Source organism: Cetorhinus maximus, chromosome 21 (assembly GCF_964194155.1).
Source record: "Cetorhinus maximus chromosome 21, sCetMax3.hap1.1, whole genome shotgun sequence".
In the NCBI taxonomy this organism is placed as follows: Eukaryota; Metazoa; Chordata; class Chondrichthyes; order Lamniformes; family Cetorhinidae; genus Cetorhinus; species Cetorhinus maximus.
Genome location: NC_135899.1, coordinates 12182505 through 12205253, shown reverse-complemented (window position 1 = coordinate 12205253; position 22749 = coordinate 12182505). Strand labels below are relative to the sequence as shown.

At 43.7% G+C, this 22749-nt stretch overlaps 1 protein-coding gene across 4 annotated transcripts in view; it reads right to left on the bottom strand.

Moving 5' to 3' along the window:
* Window positions 1-1284: 1284 nt before the first annotated feature.
* LOC144695683 (protein PRRC2A-like) overlaps window positions 1285-22749 on the bottom strand; it is a 121105-nt gene continuing 99640 nt past the window's right edge. For all 4 annotated transcript variants that reach the window (XM_078566620.1, XM_078566624.1, XM_078566621.1 and 1 more), the window contains 7 exons: window positions 22389-22525; window positions 19661-19907; window positions 11391-11501; window positions 9961-10140; window positions 9740-9837; window positions 8736-8829; window positions 1285-4695 (listed from right to left, as the gene is read on the bottom strand). In XM_078566620.1, coding sequence (XP_078422746.1) covers window positions 4477-4695; window positions 8736-8829; window positions 9740-9837; window positions 9961-10140; window positions 11391-11501; window positions 19661-19907; window positions 22389-22525 — 1086 coding nt within the window. In that variant the 3' untranslated portion in view covers window positions 1285-4476. The remainder of the gene's footprint in view (window positions 4696-8735; window positions 8830-9739; window positions 9838-9960; window positions 10141-11390; window positions 11502-19660; window positions 19908-22388; window positions 22526-22749) is intronic.

Genomic DNA, 22749 nt, shown 5'->3' with positions numbered 1-22749 from the left:
TTACCACCACAGCCCCCATTCCACTCTCTTCCTTCCACCCCCTTCTCCCTTATCCTGTACTATCCCACCAGAGGAAGTATTGAATTCTTTAATCGTCTTAAAAGCACCTGGATTAAATTTTCTTTTCTATATTTATACAAATATTAGTCCCAGTAGATCATGCAGCATCCAAGGAGAGAAATAGATTAGACCTCTTCAGACATTAAACATTAACTCACTTTCTCTCTCCCTGCAAGTGCTGGCTGACCAGAATGCTTTTCACAATTATCTGCTTTTATTTCAGATTTCCAGCAGCTGCAGCCTTTCATGAATGATTCTGTGACTCGAGTCATGGAAAGACTGATCCACTTTAGTGGCAGCAAAGATCTTTGCTTTGGGAGGTAGTAATGTTGGCATCTTCTGACTTGAGTGAGCACAGTACTAGAAGGCTTGGTGCCAAAAGGCATGGGGAAGATGGTGGCTGAGTGGTAATGTCACTGGACTAGTAATCCAGAGGGCAAGAGCTAATGCTCTGGGGACATGGGTTCAAATCCATGGCAGGTGGAATTTGAAAACAATTAATAATAACCTGGAATTGAATGCTAGTCTCCGTAATGGTGACCAAGAAATTCTGATGGTTGTAAAAATCCATCTGCTTCACTAATGCCCTTTAGGGAAGGAAATCTGCCGTCCTTACCAGGCCTGGTCTACATGTGATGTCAGACCCACAAATGTGGTCGACTCTTAACTGGCCTCTGGAATGGCCTCAAGCTACTAGAGGGTAATTAGCGATCGACTGGCTTTGCTAGCAATGCCCACGTCCCATAAAAGAATAAATAAAGCACAAATAAAACAAGCTTCAGGTCAGCTTCAAAACAATCGCTACCTCCTGCCCAAATAGCACGCATGTTGGACAAACATCTTGAAAAAGTGAGGTCGAGGCCATTAACTCAAAAGGAACCAATAAATTCCTGGTTGGAAATACGATCAGAGATAAATTGAGGCTGGGAGAATCAGATAATCCCACAGGAGGAAACAATGCCTGTCTCTACCCAACCCCCCCTCCCCCCGCCAAGTGGAGATTGGATGAATTCTGTATATTTGCTTGCTTCCCACAGCTAACATTTTTGGGCAGATTAAATGGGCGAAGGTTTTAAACCCAGGATTGGGAGATTGAATGTGGCCGTGCAAGGAGGAATCCAAAAGTCAGCCTTGTATGTTTTGTGCATTGCAGTTTGAACGTCACCTCTTTCTCTCCCCACCAAAGTCTTTTCTTTTAAAAAGAAAGTTGCAATTTAAAAATACTGAGGAGCAAGTTTGCTGCAGCCCTAGGAACAGCCAGTTTTTATTAGGATTATAAATTACACTGTGTGACAGTACATGAAACTGGAGCCAGGTAAACGATGCAGCAGAGAGAACTTTTCAACTCGTGACATTTCACACAACAATTCTGGCCCATCACAAATGAGGTCACACACAATCACCAAAAGGATTTTGTTCCCCCCCACCCACCCCCACCCCCCCCTCCCCAGCCCCTGCCCATTCTCTCCCCGCTTTGTTTGCATTTCCTCCCTCCTCCTCTTCTGAACATGAGAAGTTTACAAATAGTGATAGAGTGGTACAAATACTGATGGGCCTTTTGTATCCCTTGCATTTCACATGGTGGAGCTATTGGACTGCTTTTGTTTTAAATTGGAGAATATTGGGACTTGTGGAAAATTGGTCATTCATGTGTGCTGCCCTCAGCCCTGTACTGTATCCTCGCCACCCCCCACCCCATCCCCACCAACCCCGACTAACTTGGTTAATAGATGAAGATGTCATTCAAAAGCAACTTTAGGGTGACAAGCATGCATTTGAACATTTCAGCAAACCACAACAAACTGAAAGTACACCCCAGAGTCTCTCATTGGCATGTCTTGTTAAAATTATATAGAGAGATATATATATATTTATACATTAATAGCTTACTGCTATTTGCATCTTGGACTTTGCAATGGTCTGACACAGACCAAATGTCCTGAAGCAGGTCAGTTACAGAAAATTTGCCTCCCTACCTGCAACCTTAACAGCACCTCAACCCGGACAAGCATCTCATTTCCATCATGAGCATTACATGATGTGCTTTGATTATTGAAACAATGCCCTAAAATACTCACCCTGCAATGATGACCATCATTTGGGTTTTTAAAAAAAGCACTAGGTGAGGTGCACGGGCTGCTTTTGTAACCTATGAATTCTATCTGCACTCCGAGCTTGGAAGGCCAAACCAAAAGTTATTCGGATCTTGGCTCACTGCTCTAGTAGTTTTAAAAAAGGTGTCGGGCAACGGTGGTCAAGTTGGAAATACAGTGAGCTGCTCTCTAATTCTCGGAATAAATGGAGGGTATCCTGGTGTTTAATGTCTCTCTGCCCTCTAGAAACAGCAGACTACAGGCTGCTTGGAAGCAGATATTCTGCGTACTGGCATTGTTGTTAGCCTGAAAGAGAGTGGGAACAGCAGACGAAGCAACATACCAATAAGAAGAAAGCTCGCCCGGGCTTCCTCTAGCCAGCAATCCTCCAGCGTTCAGCCATTCAGGGAGACACGGAATTAGAAAGATGATCTCTGTGCTTTCCATTCAGGAAACAGTATTCCACAAATTAGCTTAGGGTTCTGCCTGGAGAGCCACGCAAGAGGTAAAAGCATATCCTGAACATTTAATGCATTCTTAAAAAGGGAATAGAACTCTTTTTTTGTAGGAATTTCACTGTGGGAGATTCATTTAAAAAAAACTGCACTTGGGGCACAAAAGCAGCAATATTGTACAGCAACACTGAATGCAGCTTGAGAGCCAGTTAAAACCCTCGATTTTGAAATGTCAATACAGCCTTGCCACAATTCCAAAATCGGTGTCAGAAAAGGGGAATTGAGCTCCTAGGGTGATCACTTGCTTCTATCTTTTGCATTATCAGCTTCCTGGGTTTCTTGTTTACGGTGTATTCACTTACTTAACCACACCCCCACCCCCAAGCTGCCACGATACTGAATTACAGGGCACATGTTACCATTGAGGATTAGGACTTCTCTCATCCACAGACATCATTTACCAACCAATTCCCACCCACCCATGTTGTCCCCTCAGATAGAAAGATGAAACTCACACCACTCTTTCTCACATCCCCACCCCCCCAAAAAAAAACCCCCAGATTATAAAAAATGACTTGAAATATGATGGCTTTGAAGGCCACAATTGGCAAGGATGCCCCTCAGCATTGACAATAGTGCAGAAAATGCTCCCCCACCACTTCTCAGTTCACAAGGCCTGGAACTAAACTACATTCTCCTGGTAGTTAAGCATCAGGAAAAGGCAGGGGGGGGGTGCAAAGAAATAACCCTGCATTCTATCCACTCGTGACTGCAAATCTGACAACATAGCCTGAAGAGCGAGACCTAGGTTACAGGGCAGAGGGCAACATTCTTGGAAAACCAGGATTTAATGATTTTTTTCTGAGCTCGCTTGTTTATTGTTAGCCTCAAGTTTCTTCGCTCCACTACAGCAGCCACTTCAGTTTTAAATGAGAACAATTTTATCTCACTGCCCGCCCACCCTCACCACATCTGTGCTCCCAGAGCAGTGTGTCTACAGGTGGAAAGCTAAAACCAGTACTGGATTTGAAACAGATTAATGTTGAACGTTGAAAAGCCTTGGGGATGATGTCTGTGCTTTGGCGATACTGACAACATACAGCATCCAATGAGGGGGGGAAAGAAAATCTCAAACTGTATTAAAAAAAGCCACTTTCACGACTTTGTAAAACCGGGGGTCTGGGGTGTGGAGGGGGCAGCATAGAAAGGGAAAGAAAAAAAAAAGACGACATTTAGTTGATCCGGAGTGTATTACATCGCTCAGCACCATCTTAACAGCCACAGAGTAAAAACAGTAACGGAAATGGTCATTTGTACCCATCTACCACTATTTAAAAACATTCACAACCGTTTCTTTTTGCAACATTGACAAGACAGAAGCCAAAGCAGATCTGTCTGTAGTACTTTTGAAATGCTCGACTTATTACGTGGCCCTTTTACTCTAAACACCTTGTGTTCAAACCAATTCTAGTCATTATATGCTTTGTCCCTCAACAAAAAAAGCAGCTGCCTTATAAGGGATTGGCATTTATTAAGTGGATCTACAAGGACTTACTAGTTACCAATAAGATGAATGCTTCATTATGGTAGAGAAATCTAGACCTCTCTCTTCTTAAAAAAGGACTTATTAGCCTCTTCCTTCCCCCACTTCCTTCCTCCCAGTTCAGCTTCACACTCAATCCACTTATCGCTGTTGGAGTTGGCTCATTTTTTTTTTGCAAAACAACTTGTGTAGTCCACTGAAATCAGTAATGTTTTGTCTTTTTTTTAAAAAAAAAAGCCATATTCCTTTTTGAGACAGACAAATAAACCCCCTTTAAAGATGTAGATTTCTTCAGTTTTGAGAGGCTGCAGTATCCAGCCGCTTGTTACAGTTTCTCATCCTGCGGCTTAATGCTCTGGGGTTTGATGGGCCCCGTTCGCACTGGCTTGGGGTCGCTCGAAGATTTCTCATCCTTGTGAGACGGCACGCTCTCTCCTTCCTGGTGCTCCTTGGCAGGGAGAGGGCCGGCATCACTGCTGTTGCGGGGGGTCACTCGCTCAAAGAACCTCTGTGTGCTCTGCAGCACCTCTGCTCGCTGCTTTGCCTAGCAGGAAATTAAAAAAAACAAGAGCACAATTTATTGTGATAGGCCTGCAGTTTGGTCATGCATGCAGCACACTGACATTTCCGCCTGAAACTAGGTCATTTTATGAAGGGGTGGTTGGGGGGGGGGGGGGGGGGGGGTGCGCGTGGGGAGCAAGAAAGGAAGCATTACTTCTGAATAATTTCCCAGAATTATCCTTTAACAAAATGAGAGGTTGGAAGCAATTTAAAATCAGTTATATTGTCTCTGACTGGTGCACAGATGCATGGGTGCAGTGTGGGGGTGAGGGAGAGGTCAAGCAGCAACTCCTAGTGCCCATCTTAAGAGGTACAAGACCCCAAACAGTGAGTGCTGCAGGATATTCAACTGTGAAGGGCAGCACATCTAAGCCCAACACTTTCCTCTGCCAACATTTACATGTGTGCGCTTTGCAGTTGGGGTTACCACGTGTCAGGATTCAAAACAGTACTGTAGCAGGCAATGCATTCGTACAGAATTCCAGGGAAGTGAGTCTGCACTATTTGCTAAAACCAGCTCTCAGTCCAAACTAAAACTTACAAATAAATCCAGAAAAAGGACAGAAATAATATTTAAATACTGAAATTACACATGGTTCTTTCAAACTTAAGAAAATAAACTTGAAGTACAGTCATGATGGGGGTATCCCTTTGAGGTGTGGTTTGGATCGCTGTCCAATGCTTTGTGTTGGTTTTGGACCAAACAAGATTCCTCTTACACTATGAGTGACTTGGACAGAGGCTGTATTAAATTTTTCATAAAACTATTTATTTGCAACTATTTACAACCAAGACCTCATGGTTAGAAACATTACTCTCTCTACCCAGACTGTTCTGTGTCATGCTCCTTCAGAGTCCCTTGGTCATCTGATCTGTCATGCTTACATCATCATCATCATCGCTTAATTAACATAAACATTAACCTATTACTCTACATCCCCCAAGTGTACTTTCAAAAAAATTATTAAACTATTTTGTTAAACTATTTACATTCCCACCATCTCCTCTCAAAGTCTTAAACATCACAAATTGAGCCTGTTTGTGCTTTTATGCCTCTTCCTGATCTTGTCTTTAGTTCTTTAAGTCGAGGGTGATGGTCTACGCTTGGTTCTTGAACTTGTGTCCCTTCTTGAGGTGTCTGATGTAGAGTCTATCTCGTCATCCCAATCTTGGTAGTACTCAAATGCTTCTTTTCTTGCAGCTTTGAACAGTATCAGAGCCTGTCTGTTTCTCCGGAGAACTCCAAGTGGTGTCTGAACGAGATATGATTGCCGCTGCTGAGTTTGCTATCGGAAGATTCCTTCAGCCTGGCGATCTCTTATCCATGCCTTTAGTTCAGGTACTAACGTAGATAGTGTTTAGCCTTTTGAGTTTCCTCCTTATGTCTTACTCATTCATGATCTTCTAAAGGTGATGTTAGGTTGGAGATTGTGCTGTAATGAAGGAAGTCGAGTCTTTAGCTTCTCCTTCATTAGTAGTTCTGCTGGCGAAAGTGCATTACGTCGCCCTATAATCAAGGCCAAATCTAGATCATTATTTCTTTCTCATAAGCATCTTAATTAGTTCTTATGCCTCTCTCCACTTATTCATTAGCCTGCGGATGGTGTAGTGAACTGGTCACATGGTGAAATCCACATTCTTCGACAAACTGTCTGAAGTGTTCATTGGCGAACTGTGGACCGCTATCCTAGACCACTTTGCCAAAATCTCGGTGGAAATGTTGATGGTAGTAATGGTTCTGTAGATTCTTGACTGCTGATGGCACAAGTATGGCACGTCAAATTAGCTCTTCCAGGTTTTGTTTGAGATTCCAGCCCGCCATACTGACTCTTGTGCCCGTGCTCTGCATTTTATTATACCCAAATAACCACCATGGAGTTTTTGGAGATTGTCTTCTCACATCACTCTCGGAATTACCAGTCTTTTTCATGAAGACTAGAAAGTCATCAATACTTGTCAGATGTTTCTGCTGCTCATACTGCCCAACACCTGATTGCTTCGGACATACTCAGGCCAGCCACTCAGGTAGTATGCTCTGGGTGTCCGGCCCAAGTATGTTTCAAGCAATTAGGTGTTAGGCAATATCTGATGTCATGATTATATCATTAGCATCTTGTCTAATTAACATAAACATTAACTCTTTACTCTACAAAGAGTAGACCCCATTCCACCTGTAAAGACCACAAGATTGGTTACAATGCAGCAGAAGCGCTACATTCGACTTGGGGAGGGGGAGGTGGTGGGGTGAAAGAATGTGCGTCCTCGAAAGCGCCCTGATGCCCCAGTGTTTAGAGGTACTGTATGATCAGATACACAGCTGACAAGCACCAGGTTTGCTACCTGGTCTGCACCAGGTCAGCCTGAAGCACCACCCTCTTGGGGCGGCCAGGGATCCTGCACCTGACCTCAATCTTGCAAGCACTTCCTAGCAAGTGTTGCATGTGGACTTCAGGCAAGGGCAGGCAGTGACGCCACCACATTAAGGAAGCCTACTTGAATCACCTCAACAGAGGGCCCTTGGCAAACTGTGCCCCCAGTTAAATTAGCTCTTCATAACACTGAGGGGGAAAAAAGCAACACGCACAAAAACATTTTGAAAATAATCTGCAATCAGCCCAACCCTTAAAAGATGATTTTTCAAAATTACATGATTAAGTTTATCACATTGGGCTAAGAGAGAAATACAGACAATATTTTTGACTGAATGGTACCGTTCTTGGCTGCCTTTCTCCCCACACTACCCCGAGGTGGGCTCTTGCTGCTAGAGGGATCCAGGCCATTGCACCTCCTTACCTGCTGCAAGCTCTCCTGCACTCAGTGATAGCACTGTGTGGGGGTCATCAAAAGGCAGATCGTGAGTGAACAAAGAATCAGAGAATTATTCAGCATTTGGCCAATCAACCTTCTTTGTTTTTAAAACTATGCATTTTGCTTTCATTGTCGATTCTGGTAGACTGCACTTACTCTTCGCTTGATCTTAAATCTATCCTTCGTTGCCACTTCATTAGCCTGTAGAATTTTAACAAATCTTTAGAATACCCGAGAACTCTTCTCAATTTTCTTTGTTTTAATTAGAAGAGTTATAATCCTCTCCAGTCTCGTCTCATAACTGGAACCTCTCATCTCTGCCCGCTTGAAAAGTGGAGAAAAAGATTTGGCAGTATATTGACAAATTGGGTCCTGAGATAGCATGTTGAATTATTCAGCAAGAGTGAAGTACCAGTTGTTTGCAGCGCTGTTACAACATACTACCTCCAGTTTAATTTTTTTCTCCAAAGTCCTGGCACTCCTACATTAAAAATAAGCCTTGGCACAACGCTGCTAACAGGCTGAATCCCATTCTCACCCAGAGGGCAGGCTGCGAGTGCCACATTTCAATATTTCTCATCACCCTCTAACCCACCCCATACCTTATCATCTTTGTCAGCTTCCTTGGCAGCTTTGGGTGGAAGGAGCCCATCGATTGGCCCAGAGAGGACTTTGGTCACCAGGAATGGGAAGGCTGGGAGACAGGCACTCCAAACTGCTTGGATAATGGGGTCGTGAAGTGGCAGTGTGTGGCTTGTACCACTGCACGGTCACAATTGCACCTTTGAGCTAGAGTAAAGACAGCGTCTGAGAGCAAAGCAGACATTTACCAGACTCTGCTCCCAGTCACTCCAGGCTGAGACATTCAAAAACTCGGGGAAAAAAGAGAATCTAGTTCTGCATCTTCAAAAATTACCTGGTTTCCAAGTGTTTGGACAAGTTCAGGCTATGGGCAGAAGGAATTTTGCCTGCAACTCTTAGGAGGAAGGGAAGACTCTGAAGGATGTTTCAAAGTTTAGAGACCCTGGGATAGAATGGAGTTGAGTACAAGATGTTGCAATGAGGCTTTGGAGATGATTGTAACCTATGTGGTGGGCAGGAATCCCACAGGTTTTATGCTCCGTTGTAATATCAGGAAGGAGTGCAAGTGCCCAAGGTGCACGTTGAAACTCAGGCAAGAGCATGTCCAAAAAAGAAAAAAAAAAAGATTCTTACCTGCTGCGACACATTCCCTCTGAAACATGGCATAGGATTGATGCCACACTGGGCTGGTCCAGGAGACTTCCCCCTGGGGCTTGTCGATCCAGGCCTGGAAAGATACATAAAAGAGAAAAGCTTACCCAATGTGTTCCCACTGACACTATGTGAACACAGCAGCCTTAGTGTCCCTGCCTGATCTTCCTGTATTCACTATACTCCAGTGCTAAAACTGCCCCAGCGGCATGAAAAGGAAAAGCTGCCCTGTAAAGTCCAGTACTGACATCAGGAGGCATCGGAGAAGATTAATACTGGAAATGGTTTACTGGGAAGGGTAACTCGAATCACTCTGGAAGTGGGAAAACGCAGATTTGGTGGGATAGCAATTTTTCACGGAAGATGAACCAGTTTGCCAACTCTCCTCTTCATCTTCACTTATCTTCATGTTAAATTTGGCAGTGCCAAGGTGTGGACTGAAAACTCAAGAGCTTCTCTCTTTTAGAAAAAAAAACTAACCTCCCTCCCTTTTCTCCTCTTCTGCTGACAGCACTTTCACCAGTAGATGGTCCTGTGGCTTTCCGGTCCCCCATACCATCCCACTGTCCTGTGAGAATGGAGATAGTGCCTCGGCTTGGTACTGGATTGCACGTGGCTTCACATCTTGCCTGCACTGAATGCCTGGCATTTGAACAGGAATGTAACTGCCAGTCAGTAAGCAATGCTGGGCAGCAGGGTGGAGAAGGTACCTAGTGTTTTCCCAGTGAATTTTCATAAACTAGGAGCAGGGAGCTCAGCTGATTGCCCTTCTCTAGCCATCCACCACCCCCAAAACCCGGGAGCTTCTGTCTGTTTAGCCTAGCACTGCTATTATCAAGTACTAATTATTCCTCTATAGCTTTGAGAATCACTTTGAAAGTTTTAAAATAATAAAGATGAGGTTTAATGTTAGGATGGAAACAGGAACCAATGGAAGTCCTGTATAAACATCGAAATCTACAGGGGGTCACCTCCTAGCTTCTCACCTGAACATTGCAGGTGATGGGACAGCGTAGCCAAGTGCCCCAGGAGACGGATTCATTTTCCTATCCAAGTGAAATGTCTTAGGATCCACTGGGTTAATCTGCGTTAAAAAGGAGAGTTTTGGTTAATGTGCTTTGTAAGTATGGTAACAGGGCTGCAAACATAACTTGCAATTTTAAGCACTTAAAACGGAAAAAAGTGAAACGTTTGATTTTTTTTTTACCTCTCTCCCGAGAGTTGGTGCAGTAGTATGAAAACTAGAGTGAAGGACTCTTCGGGGGGGCCCTGGAGGGACGGTTTGCGCCTGCGAGTGATGCAGAGACTGCGGAAGTTGAACCAGGGGCTGCTGCATGGACCCAAAGCCAGGGACAGATAACTGGGAGCCCAACATTGGGACCAACATCTGTCAAGAAAAGCATTCTAAAATGAGCACAGGAATGAAGGCTAGAGCCTCACAGTAAACACTAAGATATAAATAAATGGCTGTGTCAAGATATATGATCCAGTTTTAAAGCCTTGAAAGACCCTGGTTAGGTAATCAGCCTTAGCACCATCTGATTTACTGTTTTGTTTTGAAAACTGTAATAGCAAACCTCAGCGTATTCACCTTTACAATCAAATAGCTGGTTTACAATTGTGCATCTGCAATTCACACAAGTCCACTGCAAGGCCAGAGTCTATAATCTGGGCGGTGTTTTTAGTGCAATGGAATCATGCTGCACATTGTTGGGATGGCAGCCCATCACACCTGTATTTCAGGGGTCAGATCCCTTGATTTGTCACAGAGGGAGGGCAGAGTGTTGTCCAACTGTCCTGGCCAACGTCAACAGTGACTCAATGGGCAGCACCCTCACCTCAAGAGTCAGGGAGTTCTGTGTTCAATCCCATTCCAAGGTTTGAGCATACCAAATCATGGCTGGCACTCTGGTGCAGTACCGAGCATGCACTGCAATGCTGGAGCTGACGTCTTTCGGATGAGAAGCAAAACTAAGGCTCCGTCTGCCCTCTTGTGTGGGTGCAAAAGGCCCCAACGCACTAATTCAGAGAAGAGCAGTACTGTTGTGTGTGTCCTGGTCAATATTTAACCCTCAATTAGTATTATCTGAGGCAGATTCTCTGATCATTATCACAGTGCAGTTGTGGGATTCGGCTGAGTTTTGCACAAATTTGCGATCGCATTTCCCACAGCATGAGTGACTACATTTCAAAAAGTACTTCACTGGCTATACAACGCTTTAGGCATCCTGAAGTTGTGAAAGGCGCTATATAAACACAAGTCTTCCTTTTTTCGATTGGGCTTTCCTCAGCTAACACTGTCAAAGTAAATGCGTGAGCTGCTTATTCTGCTCATTGCTGTTTTGGGACAGTCCTGTAGAAGGGCTGCTGTGTCTGTCTCAGTCAGTATACTTCACAAATAAATTATATAAAATGCTTTAAAATGGTGGTAAGATAAAGATGCTATTTCTCACATCTACTTACTTCAGATCTCAAATCATTTTGACCTGCAAGAACCCCAAAGGCTTTAAATTTCACAAGTTTAATAGTTTTGATTTTTCAAACAACGTTGAATGGCTTCCCAACCACAACTATCCCCACCCCCACCTCCCCCCTCCCCAACAATTAGTACCAATAAAACTCACTGTAGAGGATTACCTGGTGGAGGGGGCCACTGGACATTGGTGCTGCAGCAAAGTAGCTGTTCTGATTGGGCTGCTGCAGTGGAGAGGAATAGAAGTCCGATGGCTGGGCCATGCTTTGTCTCATCTGTCCAAAAGGTCAGCCACATTAGCATTCATTGAGTTATCAGAGTACATCAATAATTCCTGTATAATGCTACACAGCCTGACAGGTATATTGAGTCAAACATGTACTTCAGCTGTGCATGGAGGACAATATTACCCTCTCCAGGTACTCTCTCTTTTGCAAAGGTGGAGCTGCAGTTTAATATGTTTGTAGTTTGGGGTGGGGAGCAAGAGGGGAAAACAGCAGCCGCACTGACACATTGAGAAGTTTGAATGCTACCAGTTCAAAAAGAACAATGGCTCAGTGGGAACACGTATCCGACTAGAGTGCAGTGACATATACAGGCGAAGAAAGATTAAGTCCCTGTTCTCTGCTGAATTAGAAGATCGCAGCCAAGGTTGCAGTGCTGCACCTCATCATTGGGCTCAGTCCCTTACGCTAGGGAGCACAGAGGGAAAAGGCAGAGATGGTCAGCCATCCTGTTCCAGTTCCCCATCCAGTGATCCCTGTTGCAGACCACTCACTCACGGCCCTGCCTCACATGTTAACAAAGAGCACTGATGGGTCAAGAGATTTTTGATGCAGTTCAAGAGTTATAAGAATTGTAGGGAGTAATTTAGACTTGACTCACCAAGCAGGAAATCAATGGCATCAGGTGCCTGTTTTATACCCTGCATAATATTATGGTCCATTGATGTTAATTATCTTAATATAAACCAGGAGAGTAATACTGTAAAGGGCAGAGGGGGGAAACATAAGAAATAGGAGGAGTAGGCCATTCGGCCCCTCAAGCCTGCCCCGCCATTCAATAAGATCATGGTTGATCTGCCCCAGGCCTCAACTCCTCTTTCGTGCCAGTTCCTCATAGCCCTCAACTCTCCTATATTTCAAAAATCTATCTACCTCCTCTTTAAATACTTTGTGATCTAGCCTCCACAACTCTCTGGGGTAGAGAATTCCAGACATTCATTACCCTCAGAAGAAATTCCTTCACATCTCAGTTTTAAATGTCCCCTTATTCTGTAACTGTGTCCCCTAGTTCAAGATTCCCCCACTGGTGGAAACATCTTCTCAACATCTGACCTGTCAAGCCCCCGTCAGAATCTTGTACATTTCAATAAGATCACCACTCATTCTTCTAAACTCTAATGAATAAAGGCCTAAGCTGTTTAGCTGTTTTTGAGGAATCAACCCCTTCATTTCAGGAATCAGCCTAGTGAATCTCTTTTTGAAATGCCTCCAATACCAGTATATAATTTCTTAAATAAGGGGACCAAAACTGTACACAGTACTCCTGGTGCAGCCTCACCAACACCCTGCACAGTTGTGACAGGACTTCCCTGTTTTTAAACTCTAACCCCCTAGCAATATAGGCCAAAATTCCATTTGCCTTCTTAATTACTTGCTGCACCTGCATGTTAACGTTTTTGTTTCATGCACAAGAACATCCAGATCCCTCTGTGCTGCACTTTTTTGGAGTCTCTCTCCACTTAAATAATAGTCTGCCTTTTGATTTTTCTTACCAAAATGCATAACCTCACACTTTCCTGCATTAAACTCCATCTGCCAAGTTTTTGCCCACTCACTCAACCTGTCTATATCCCCTTGCAGGTTCCTTATGTCCTTATCACAAACATGCCCTCCCACCTATTTTGTATCATCAGCAAACTTAGATACATTACACTCTGCACCCTCCAAGTCAATAATATAGATGGTAAATAATTTGAGGCCTGCCACTAGTTACGTCTTTCCAACCCGTAAAAGACCCATTAATCCCGATTGTCTTGTGTGTGTTAACCAATCCTCAATCCATGCAAATACATTATCCCCAATACCGTGGGCTCTTATCTTTTACAATAACCTTTTTGTGGCACCTTATCGAATGCCTTCTGGAAATCCAAATACACTACATCTACTGGTTCCCCTTCATCAACTCTGCTGGTTATATCCTCAAAAGAACTCTAGCAAATTTGTTAAACATGATTTCCCCTTCACAAAACCATGTTGACTGTTTGAGTGCGTTAAGCTTTTCTAAATGTCCTGCTATTTCTTAATAATGGACTGTAGCATTTTCCCAACGACAAACGTTAGGCTGACTGGCCTATAGTTTCCTGCTTTTTTCTCCCTCCCTTCTTGAACAGGGGCGTCACATTAGCGGTTTTGCAATCCGCTGGGACCCTCCTGGAATCCAGTGAGTTCTGAAAGAGGTTCTGAAGGGAGTTCAGGAGAATTTTCTAGATCAGTATGGTTCCAGTCCAACGATAAAGGAGGCATAGCTGGATCTGATTCTCGGAAATAAAGTGGGCCAAGTAGGGGAACATTTAGGGGATAGTGATCATAGTATAAGGTTCAGGTTGGCTATGGAAAAGAACAATCTAGAATAAAAATACCTAATTGGAGGAGGGCCAATTTCAGTGAGTTGAGAACGGATCTGGCCCAGGTAAATTGGAATCAAAGCTTAGCAGGCAAATCTGTAACAGAACAAAAGGCCGGTACAGTCAAGGTAGTACAAGCACAGAGCTTTCTGGATGACGAAAGAGAAAGATAGAGAGCAAGATGAAGCAAAAAATTGATGTAAATATGTCAGATGTTAGATGATACAATTGAGAACCAGGCTGAATATAGAAAGTTCAGAGGCGAGTGAAAAAACAAATAAGAGAAGCAAAGGCGAGTATGAGAAGATGCTGAATCCAAAAGTCTTCAATAGGCATACAAATAGTAAAACGGTGATGAAAGGAGGGAGTGAAGCCAATTAGGGACCAAAAAAAAGCTATCTATGCATGGAGAACAAGGATACAGTTGAGGTAAAAAAAATAAGGACTTTGGATATGTCTTTACCAAAGATGATGCTGCCAATGCCACAGTGAAAGGGGAGATACTGGATGGATTAGAAATTGATGAAGAGGTTTTAGAAAGGCCGGTTATACTTTAAGTCACTAGGACCGAATGGAATGCATCTGAGGATGCTAAGGGAGGCAAGGGTGGAAGTTATGGAGGTACTGGTTATAATTTTCCAATCTTCCTTGGATATATTTGTGGTGTCAGAGGACTGGAGAACTGCAAATGTTATACCCTTATAAAAAAGACAAGGCTAAACCAGCAAATACAGGTCAGTCAGTTTAACCTCAGTGGTGGGAAAGCTTTTAGAAGTGATAACCTGTGATAAAATTAATGGGCACGCGAACAAGTGTGGATTAATTAAGGAAAGCCAGTGGGTATTTGTTAATGGTGAATTGTGTTCAACTAACTTATTTGAGATTTTTGATCAGGTTACAGAGAGAGTGTATGTGAGGATAATGCGGTTGATATGGTGTACATAGAGTTTCAAAAGGTGTTTGGTAAAGCACATGATAAGTTTGTCAGCAAAGCTGAACGCCATGGAATGAAAGGAACATGGAATAAATGGCACCATGGATGCAAAGTTGGCTGAGTGACAGGAAAGCTCGCTAGCCTGAACCGAAGCACTCTCTCTAAAAGCTGAGAAATCACCGTGTGAGGGACTTGTGCATCACTACCCGAGAATGCATGTAGGCCGACTGTACACAAATCATTGCTAAATCTGGACAGAGCAGGACAAAGGTGAGATTTGGCACTCCAGCACTACAAGTCGTCAAGTGAAGCACAAAGTGAAGCCACTGACTCTGGTGTATATTTATATTATGTGCATAATTCTGCAAACTAGCATTTGTTTAATTTGAGGTTAAAGGATTTGAGGTTAAAGGATTTGAGTAATGACAACATGGCACCAATACAAGTTTGGTAGTGAAATGAGCCCTTATTTAAAGGTTTTTGAATTGTCAACATGACAGTTTTTATATGACACTTTAAAAGTGTATCTGAGTGTAACCACACAAATAATTCTGCCCACCCCCTCAACACATCCCTTACTTGTAGGCTGCTTCTTTCTCCATCTCAAAGTGGTTACTAATTGCAAATTTAGATGGTGGTGGCTGCCTTCTGCTTATGCACACTCGACAGTGACAGTGCTACTGTGTTATGATCAGAAGTAGTAACCATGGTCAAATTTTACCCCCCACCCCCTCCTCATTATCTCAACATCATCAAGGTTACTCAGCACCCATCAACCACTACCCTCCTCAAGATCACTTTACTCAGCACAAGCCAGCAGTGAAATCTAGAACCTTCTTGTCTTGTGTAGCTCAGTTCTGGAGTAGGTGGTTAATTTTAAGCTGAGAAAAGTAGTTAAAAAAAATATAGTGCTAATTTAACTTTTGTCGAGGCAGATGTTGGAATCTCCTCCTCCCCCAGGTCTATGGTTAAAGAATGGCTGCAGAGCTCCCCATCACTTACTAAGCCCGGAGTTGCTGCAAAGCAGCTGCAGTCTATGCTGTTACTACCAGTCCTTCAGCAACAACAGGCTAAAATTCATAAGACAACTGCCCGTTTGGTCTCATTTATCCCTCCTCACTTCTGTAAATATCTGCAAATTGTTACTTTCAGCCAAACATCAGTGGTTTGTTCGTTCAAGATGAAAGGGAAGCTGGAGATAGTTGATCCAGTCGTTGGGACCAATTCTGGGGAAGATGGGACCTATACAAGCTGGACGGGTTGCACCCCAGCAGGCCTGGGACCAATATCCTTGCAGGGGTATTTGCTAGTACTGTGGGGGAGGGTTTAAACTGGATTGGCAGGGGGATGGGAACCTGAGCAGGGAGACACAAGTGAGGGAAACAAAGATAGGAATGACAGACAGAAAAGTAGAAGCGCAAGGCAGAGGAAACGAGGCCGAGCAGCAAATAGGGCCATTGTACAAAAAAAAGTTAAAGAGACTAAGGCACTAGTCTAAAGGCACTGTATCTGAATGCATGGAGCATTCGCAATAAGGTAGCCGAATTAACACCCAAATAGATGTAAACGGGTATGAAATGATTGTGATTACAGAGACATGGCTGCAGGGTGACCATGGACGGGAACTGAATATCCAAGGGTACTCGATTTTTAAGACGGACAGGCAAAAAGGAAAAGGAGGTGGCATGGGGTTAGTTAAGGATGAAATCATTGCGATAGCGAGAGAAGATATTGGCTCAGAAAATATTAGTGGGAGTTGTCTGTGGGTATCGGGAGTATGTGGAGACAGTGGGAACATGGCTTTGAGATAAGAGGATCAGCCATGATCATACTGAATGGTGGAGCAGGCTCGAAGGGCCGAATGACCTACTCCTGCTTCTATTTTCTATGTTTCTATAGGCCTTTGAACAGTAGTGATAAGGTAGGGGAGAGCATTAAACAGGAAATTAGAGATGCATGTAACAAGGGTGGTAATCATGGGTGACTTTAATCTACATATAGACAGGGCAATCCAAATTAGCAATAATACTGTGGCAGATGAATTCCTAGGGTGTACAGAAGATGGTTTTTTTAGGCCAGTATGTCAAGGAACCGACAAGGGAACAGGTTATCCTAGATTTGGTAGTGTACAATGAGAAGGGGTTAATTAATAGCCCCTGGGACATAGATTAACGGGCCCTGGGGATTTATCGGCTTTTGGTCCCATTAATTTCTCCAGTACTATTGTTTTAGTAATACTAATTTCCTTTGATTTCTCCATCTCACTAGACCCTTGGTTCCCTAGTATTTCTGGGAAGTTATTTGTGTCTTCCTTTGCGAGTCCTTTAGGGGACAGTGACTATAATATGAGGAAATACTTCACTTTCCATCCTAATGATGGAATCTAATCTGAAGCTAGGGTCCTAAATCTTAAAAGGAAACTACGAAGATATGTAGCGTGAGTTGGCTAGGATAGTTTGGGGAACTTCATGAAAAAGCATGACGGTGGATTGGCAAAGGCAAATATTTAAGGAACGAATATATACATTGCAGCAGTTATATGTTCCTTTCTGGTGTAAAAGCACAACAGGAAAAGCGCCCCAACCATGGCTAACAAAAGAAATTAAGGATAGTATTAGATCCAAAGAAGAGTCATATAAAGTTGCTAGAAAAGGTAGCAACCTTGAGGGTTGGGAGCAGCTTAGAATTCAGCAAAGGAGGACCAAGAGATTGATTAAGAGGGGAAGGAGAAAGAATGAGAGTAAACTTAAGGAACATAAAAGTGGACTGTAAAAGCTTCATAAATATGCAAAAAGAATAAGATTAGTGGAGACAAATATAGGTCCCTTACAGTCCGAAACAGAAGAATTTATAATAGAGAACAAGGAAATGGCAGAGCAATTAAGCAACTACTTTAGTTGTCTTCATGGAGGAAGACACAAATAACTTCCCAGGAATACTAGGGAGCCAAGTGTCTAGTGAGAAGGAGGAATTGAAGGAAATTAGTATATCTGAAACAATAGTATTGGAGAAATTAATGGGGCCAAGAGCCGATAAATCCTCAGGGCCCGATAATCCCAGGGTATTAAAAGAAGGTGACCATGGAAATAATGGATGCATTGGTTGTCAGCTTACAAAATTGTGTATTCGGGAAGAGTCCCAGCAGATTGGAAGGTGGCAAATGTAACCCCACTATTTAAAAGAGGGGGGAGAGAAAACAGCAAACTGCAGACCTGTTAGCTTATCAGTAGCAGGGAAAATGCTAGAGTCCATTATAAAGGATGTGATGAAGGAAAATATCAACAGGATCAAACAAAGTCAGCATAGATTTATGAAAGGGAAATCATGTTTGACAAACTTACTGGAGTTTTTTTTAGGGCATAACTAGTAGGTTAAATAAGGGAGAACTAGTGGTGTACTTGGATTTTCAGAAAGCTTTTGATAAAGTTCCACATAAGACGTTAGTGTGTAAAATTAAAGCACATGGGATTGGGGGTAATATATTGGCATGGATTCAGAATTACTCAGCAGACAGGATAGAGAGAGTAGCAATAAACGGGTCTTTTTCCAGAGTGGCAGGTGGTGACTAGTGGGGTACTGCAGGGATCAGTGCTTGGGTCCCAGCTATTCACAATATATATCAATGATTTGGATGTCGGAACCACATGCAATGTTTCCAAGTTTGCTGGTGACAGAATTAGTGGGAATGTGAGCGGTGAGGAGGATGCGAAGAGGCTTCCAGGGCGATTTAAACAGGTTGAGTGAGTGGGCAAATACATGGCAGATGCAGTATAATGTGGGTAAGTTTGAAGTTATTCACTTTAGTAGGAAAAACAGAATGGCAGAGTATTATTTAAATGGTGATAGATTGGGAAATGTTAATGTACAAAGGGGCCTGCGTGTCCTTGTACACCAATCACTGAAAGAAAGTATATAGGTGCAACAAGCTGTTAAGGCAGCAAATGGTATGTTGGCCTTCATTGCAAGAGGACTTAAGTACAGGAGCAAGGATGTCTTACTGCAGCTGTACAGGGCCTTGCTGAGACCACACCTGGAGTAGTGAGAGCAGTTTTGGTCTCCTTATCTAAGAAAGGATATACCTACCATAGAGGGAATGCAGCAAAGGCTCACCAGATTGATTCCCTGGATGGCAGGATTGTCGTATGAGGAGAGATTGGGCAGACTAGGCCTGTATTCACTGGAGTTCAGAAGAATGAAACGTATAAAATTCTGACAGGGCTGGGCAGACTGGGTGCAGGGATGATGTTTCCTCTGGCTGGGGCGGGGGGGAAAAGAGAGTCTAGAACAAGGGATCATAATCTCAGGATACGGGGTAGGCATTTAGGGCTGAGATGAAGATAAGCTTCTTCATTCAGGGTGGTGAACCTGTGGAATTCTCTGCCACAGAATGCTGTGAAGGCCAAATCACTGAATATATTTAAGAAGGAAATAGATAGATTTCTAGACTCAAGGCATCAAGGGATACAGGGTGAGAAGGAATATGGCGTCGAGATAGAGGATCAGCCATGATCATACGGAATGGTAGAGCAGGTTCGAAGGGCTGAATAATCTACTTCTATTTTCTATGTTTCTAACAGCTCACCATGGTAATACCAGGGGAAAGCGCTTATAAGTTAGGAGTATGGGGGTGGTGGGGAAGACACCAGTGGAACTGGTTAATGACCAAGACTGAATCAGAGAAGAAACCGGTTCAGGCGGCCTCTGGACATGCTTCTGAAGCAAGAAAGGATAGAGAAATGTGGTGAGGTGGGTGGGATTGGGTTGCGAAAAAAAGAGGAAGGACTTCCTTGGTCTATTTCTTCATTTCTAAATATTCCCAAGATACTGGCAGTGAGCATCTCTCTAATAGACGGACAGAACAGGCCACTTACCTGTATCAGCTGAGAGTCAATGAGCTGGGAGTTGCCCAGCTGAGTGTTGTAGATGACAGACATTGGAGGAGTGCAAGCTGCGTGCTGGTAGGGCAATCCCGGCTGAGCCTTCGCTACCTCTGCAGCCTGCACTGCAGAAAAGCCAACATACTGGCCTTTTACTGGAGCCCCTGATATCAGCGTAGAGCCTTGCACCATGGCTGCAGAGGGAGGGGAGAGTCCAGGCTGAAGATACAACTGTTGGGACCTGTCAAATAGGACAGACAGTCAAGAGCATGCAAACAGCAAATTGTGAGAATGTAAACACGCTGAACCCACAACAAATAATAGGAGTTTTTGTATTTGGACCTTGCATTTTCTAAAGTGGTCCACCCCACCTCATTCCCATGAATCACAGCAACTACAAACAGCGGTTACATTCCAGTTGAGTTCCAAGACCCAGGGTTGCAATCTAGGCAGGGTGACTCAAGAATCATAATTTTTTTCCCACTGCATCAGTGAGCAGGCTATGCCAATCTGAAGACTGCATCTGCATGATTGCAGATGGCCAGTTTATTGGTCTGGTTCACAAACCCTAAAGTATCTGGGGAAAGCAGAGAAGAGTCTCCAAAACCCTCAGGATTATCCTAACCACAGCAGTACATTCATTAGACTGCATTACTGACTGGAACGGTGTGTCAGATGAACATTAAGCCATATTTTACATAGTACTTAAATAGCAGAGAATCAGGCGATTTGGCCTCTGGCTTGTTCTCCAGGAGCAGCTATGCACCCAGCCAAGCTGTTCCAGTCCAACTACAACACTGGCCTCCACCCGACAGTGTGGAGGACTACCCAGGTTAGATCTGGTCCACAAAAAACAAATCCAATCCAGCCAGTTACCATCCCATCAGTTGACTCTCAATCAGCAAAGTGATGGGAGGTGTCGTTGACAGTGCTATCAAGCAGCACAAACACAGCAATAACCTGCTCACAGATACTCAGTCTGTGTTCTGCCAGGGCCACCTTGTCTCCTGACCTCATTACAGCCTTGATCCAAACATGGGCAAAAAAAAAAAGCGCTGCATTTCAGAGATGACTTGAGTGACTGCCCTTGTCATTCAGGCAGCATATGACTGAATCGAGGAGCCCGTGCAGAACTGGAGTCGGTGTCAAAGGAGAAAACTCTCCATTGGTTGGAGTCATACCTAAAACAAAAGAAGGTGGAAGTGGTTGTTGAAGGCCAATCATCTCAGCTCCAGGACATCACTACAGCAGTTCCTGATGCTGGTTTAGGGCCAACTAGCTGCAACAATGATCTTCTCTCTAACGTAAGGTCAGATGTGGGGATGTTCACTGATGATTGCAATAGTTGATACTATTCGCAATTCCTCAGGTACTGAAACAGTCAAATGCCCGCATGCAGCAAGACCTGGACAACACCCAGGCTTGGGCTGACAGGTGGCAAATAATATTCATGACCAGTCAATGACCATGTCTAACAAGAGAGAGAATCAAACCATCTCCCCATGACATTCAATGGCATTATCATCAATGAACCCCCACCATCAACGTCCTGGGGGGTTGGGGTTAACCGTTGACCAGAAACTTAACTGGACCAGCCATACAACTACTGTGGCTACAAGAGCAGGTCAGAGGTTGGGAATTCTGTGGCGAGCAACTTGCCTCCCATCTCCCCAAAGCCTGCCCACCGTCTACAAGGCACGTCAGGAATGTGATAGAATACTGCCTAGTTACTTGGATGAGTGCCATTCCAAAAACACTCAAGTAGTTCAGCACCATCCAGGACAATGCAGATTGTCACCCTATCCACCATTTTAAACATTTACTCCATCCACCACCAGTGTACAATGGCAGCAGCATCTACCATCCACAAGATGCACTGCAGCAACACACCAAGGCTCCTTGAACAGCACCTTCCAAACCCACAATCTCTACCACCTTGCCGGACAAGGGCAGCAGGCACATGGGAACACCACCACCTGCAAGTTGCTCCCCAAATCTCTCACCATCCTGACTTGGAACTATACCATCGTTCTTTCAATGTCACTTAGTTAAGTCCTGGAACTCTCTAACAGCACTGTGGATGTAACTACACTTCATGCACTGCAGTGGTTCAAGGCAGCGGCTCACCAGCACCTTCTCAAGGGCAATATGGGATAGGCCAAACACTGGCCTTGCCAGCGATACTAAAATCCGAAGAATGAATAAAAAAGACGGCTGGTATGCTCCACACGAGCCTCCACCCATTCAACTTCATCACATCTATTAGTATATCATTCTATTCCTTTTTCCCTCATGTACTTACCTAGCTTCCATGTAAATGCTTTATTACAATACTGCAAAGCTTATTACATCGGTTCATAACTAGAAACTGGACTTCTCATTTACAGCATTTAATTCTCTTCTCTAAGCTGCTATCAGTATTTTAAGCAGCAGCCTTAATATTAAACTGAATGGCTTTATACTGAATGCAATGAATGCAGCTCTAAAAGGAGACCCGTACAACTGAACTGCAGGATAAAATTACAATGCAAATGGTAATGAGCTCTGGTGAAGGCTTACAACTGAAGAGTTAACAGGTACGAGTGCACTTATTCTATTTATTGTATACATCAAAATCAGTCACACGTTAAAAGGGAAATTTATAAAAGGTGCAGACCCATTGAACCTAGCGGTCTATTGTCTTATTCCGATGCACACTCTGCAATGGCTAGGAAAGCCTTACCTGAAAGACTGGAGGGAATTGAACATATCCTGTGTTTGGGAGACCTGTGTTCCTTGTCGGATGCTAAGAGCAGAAACTTGGGCCTGGCCCTGAAGAGGAGTGTGAAGGGGAAGTGTGATCTGCTGGGTCGGCATTGCCTGCAATACAACAGAATAGTTTGCACCAGTTCAGCTCTTCTCTAGTTCAGCTGCTTGGAAGTGGCTTTGTGTTTGAAGGGAAGGAAACGCTTAAAGAACATGTGAATAAATTGTCAAAGATTATTTCAAGTTGTCTTATGAAACTGGGGGAACAATGTGCATAACTTATCAGCATGGGTTAAGCTCATTGTGATACCAAACTAGACCTTGAAAGCTTCTGATTT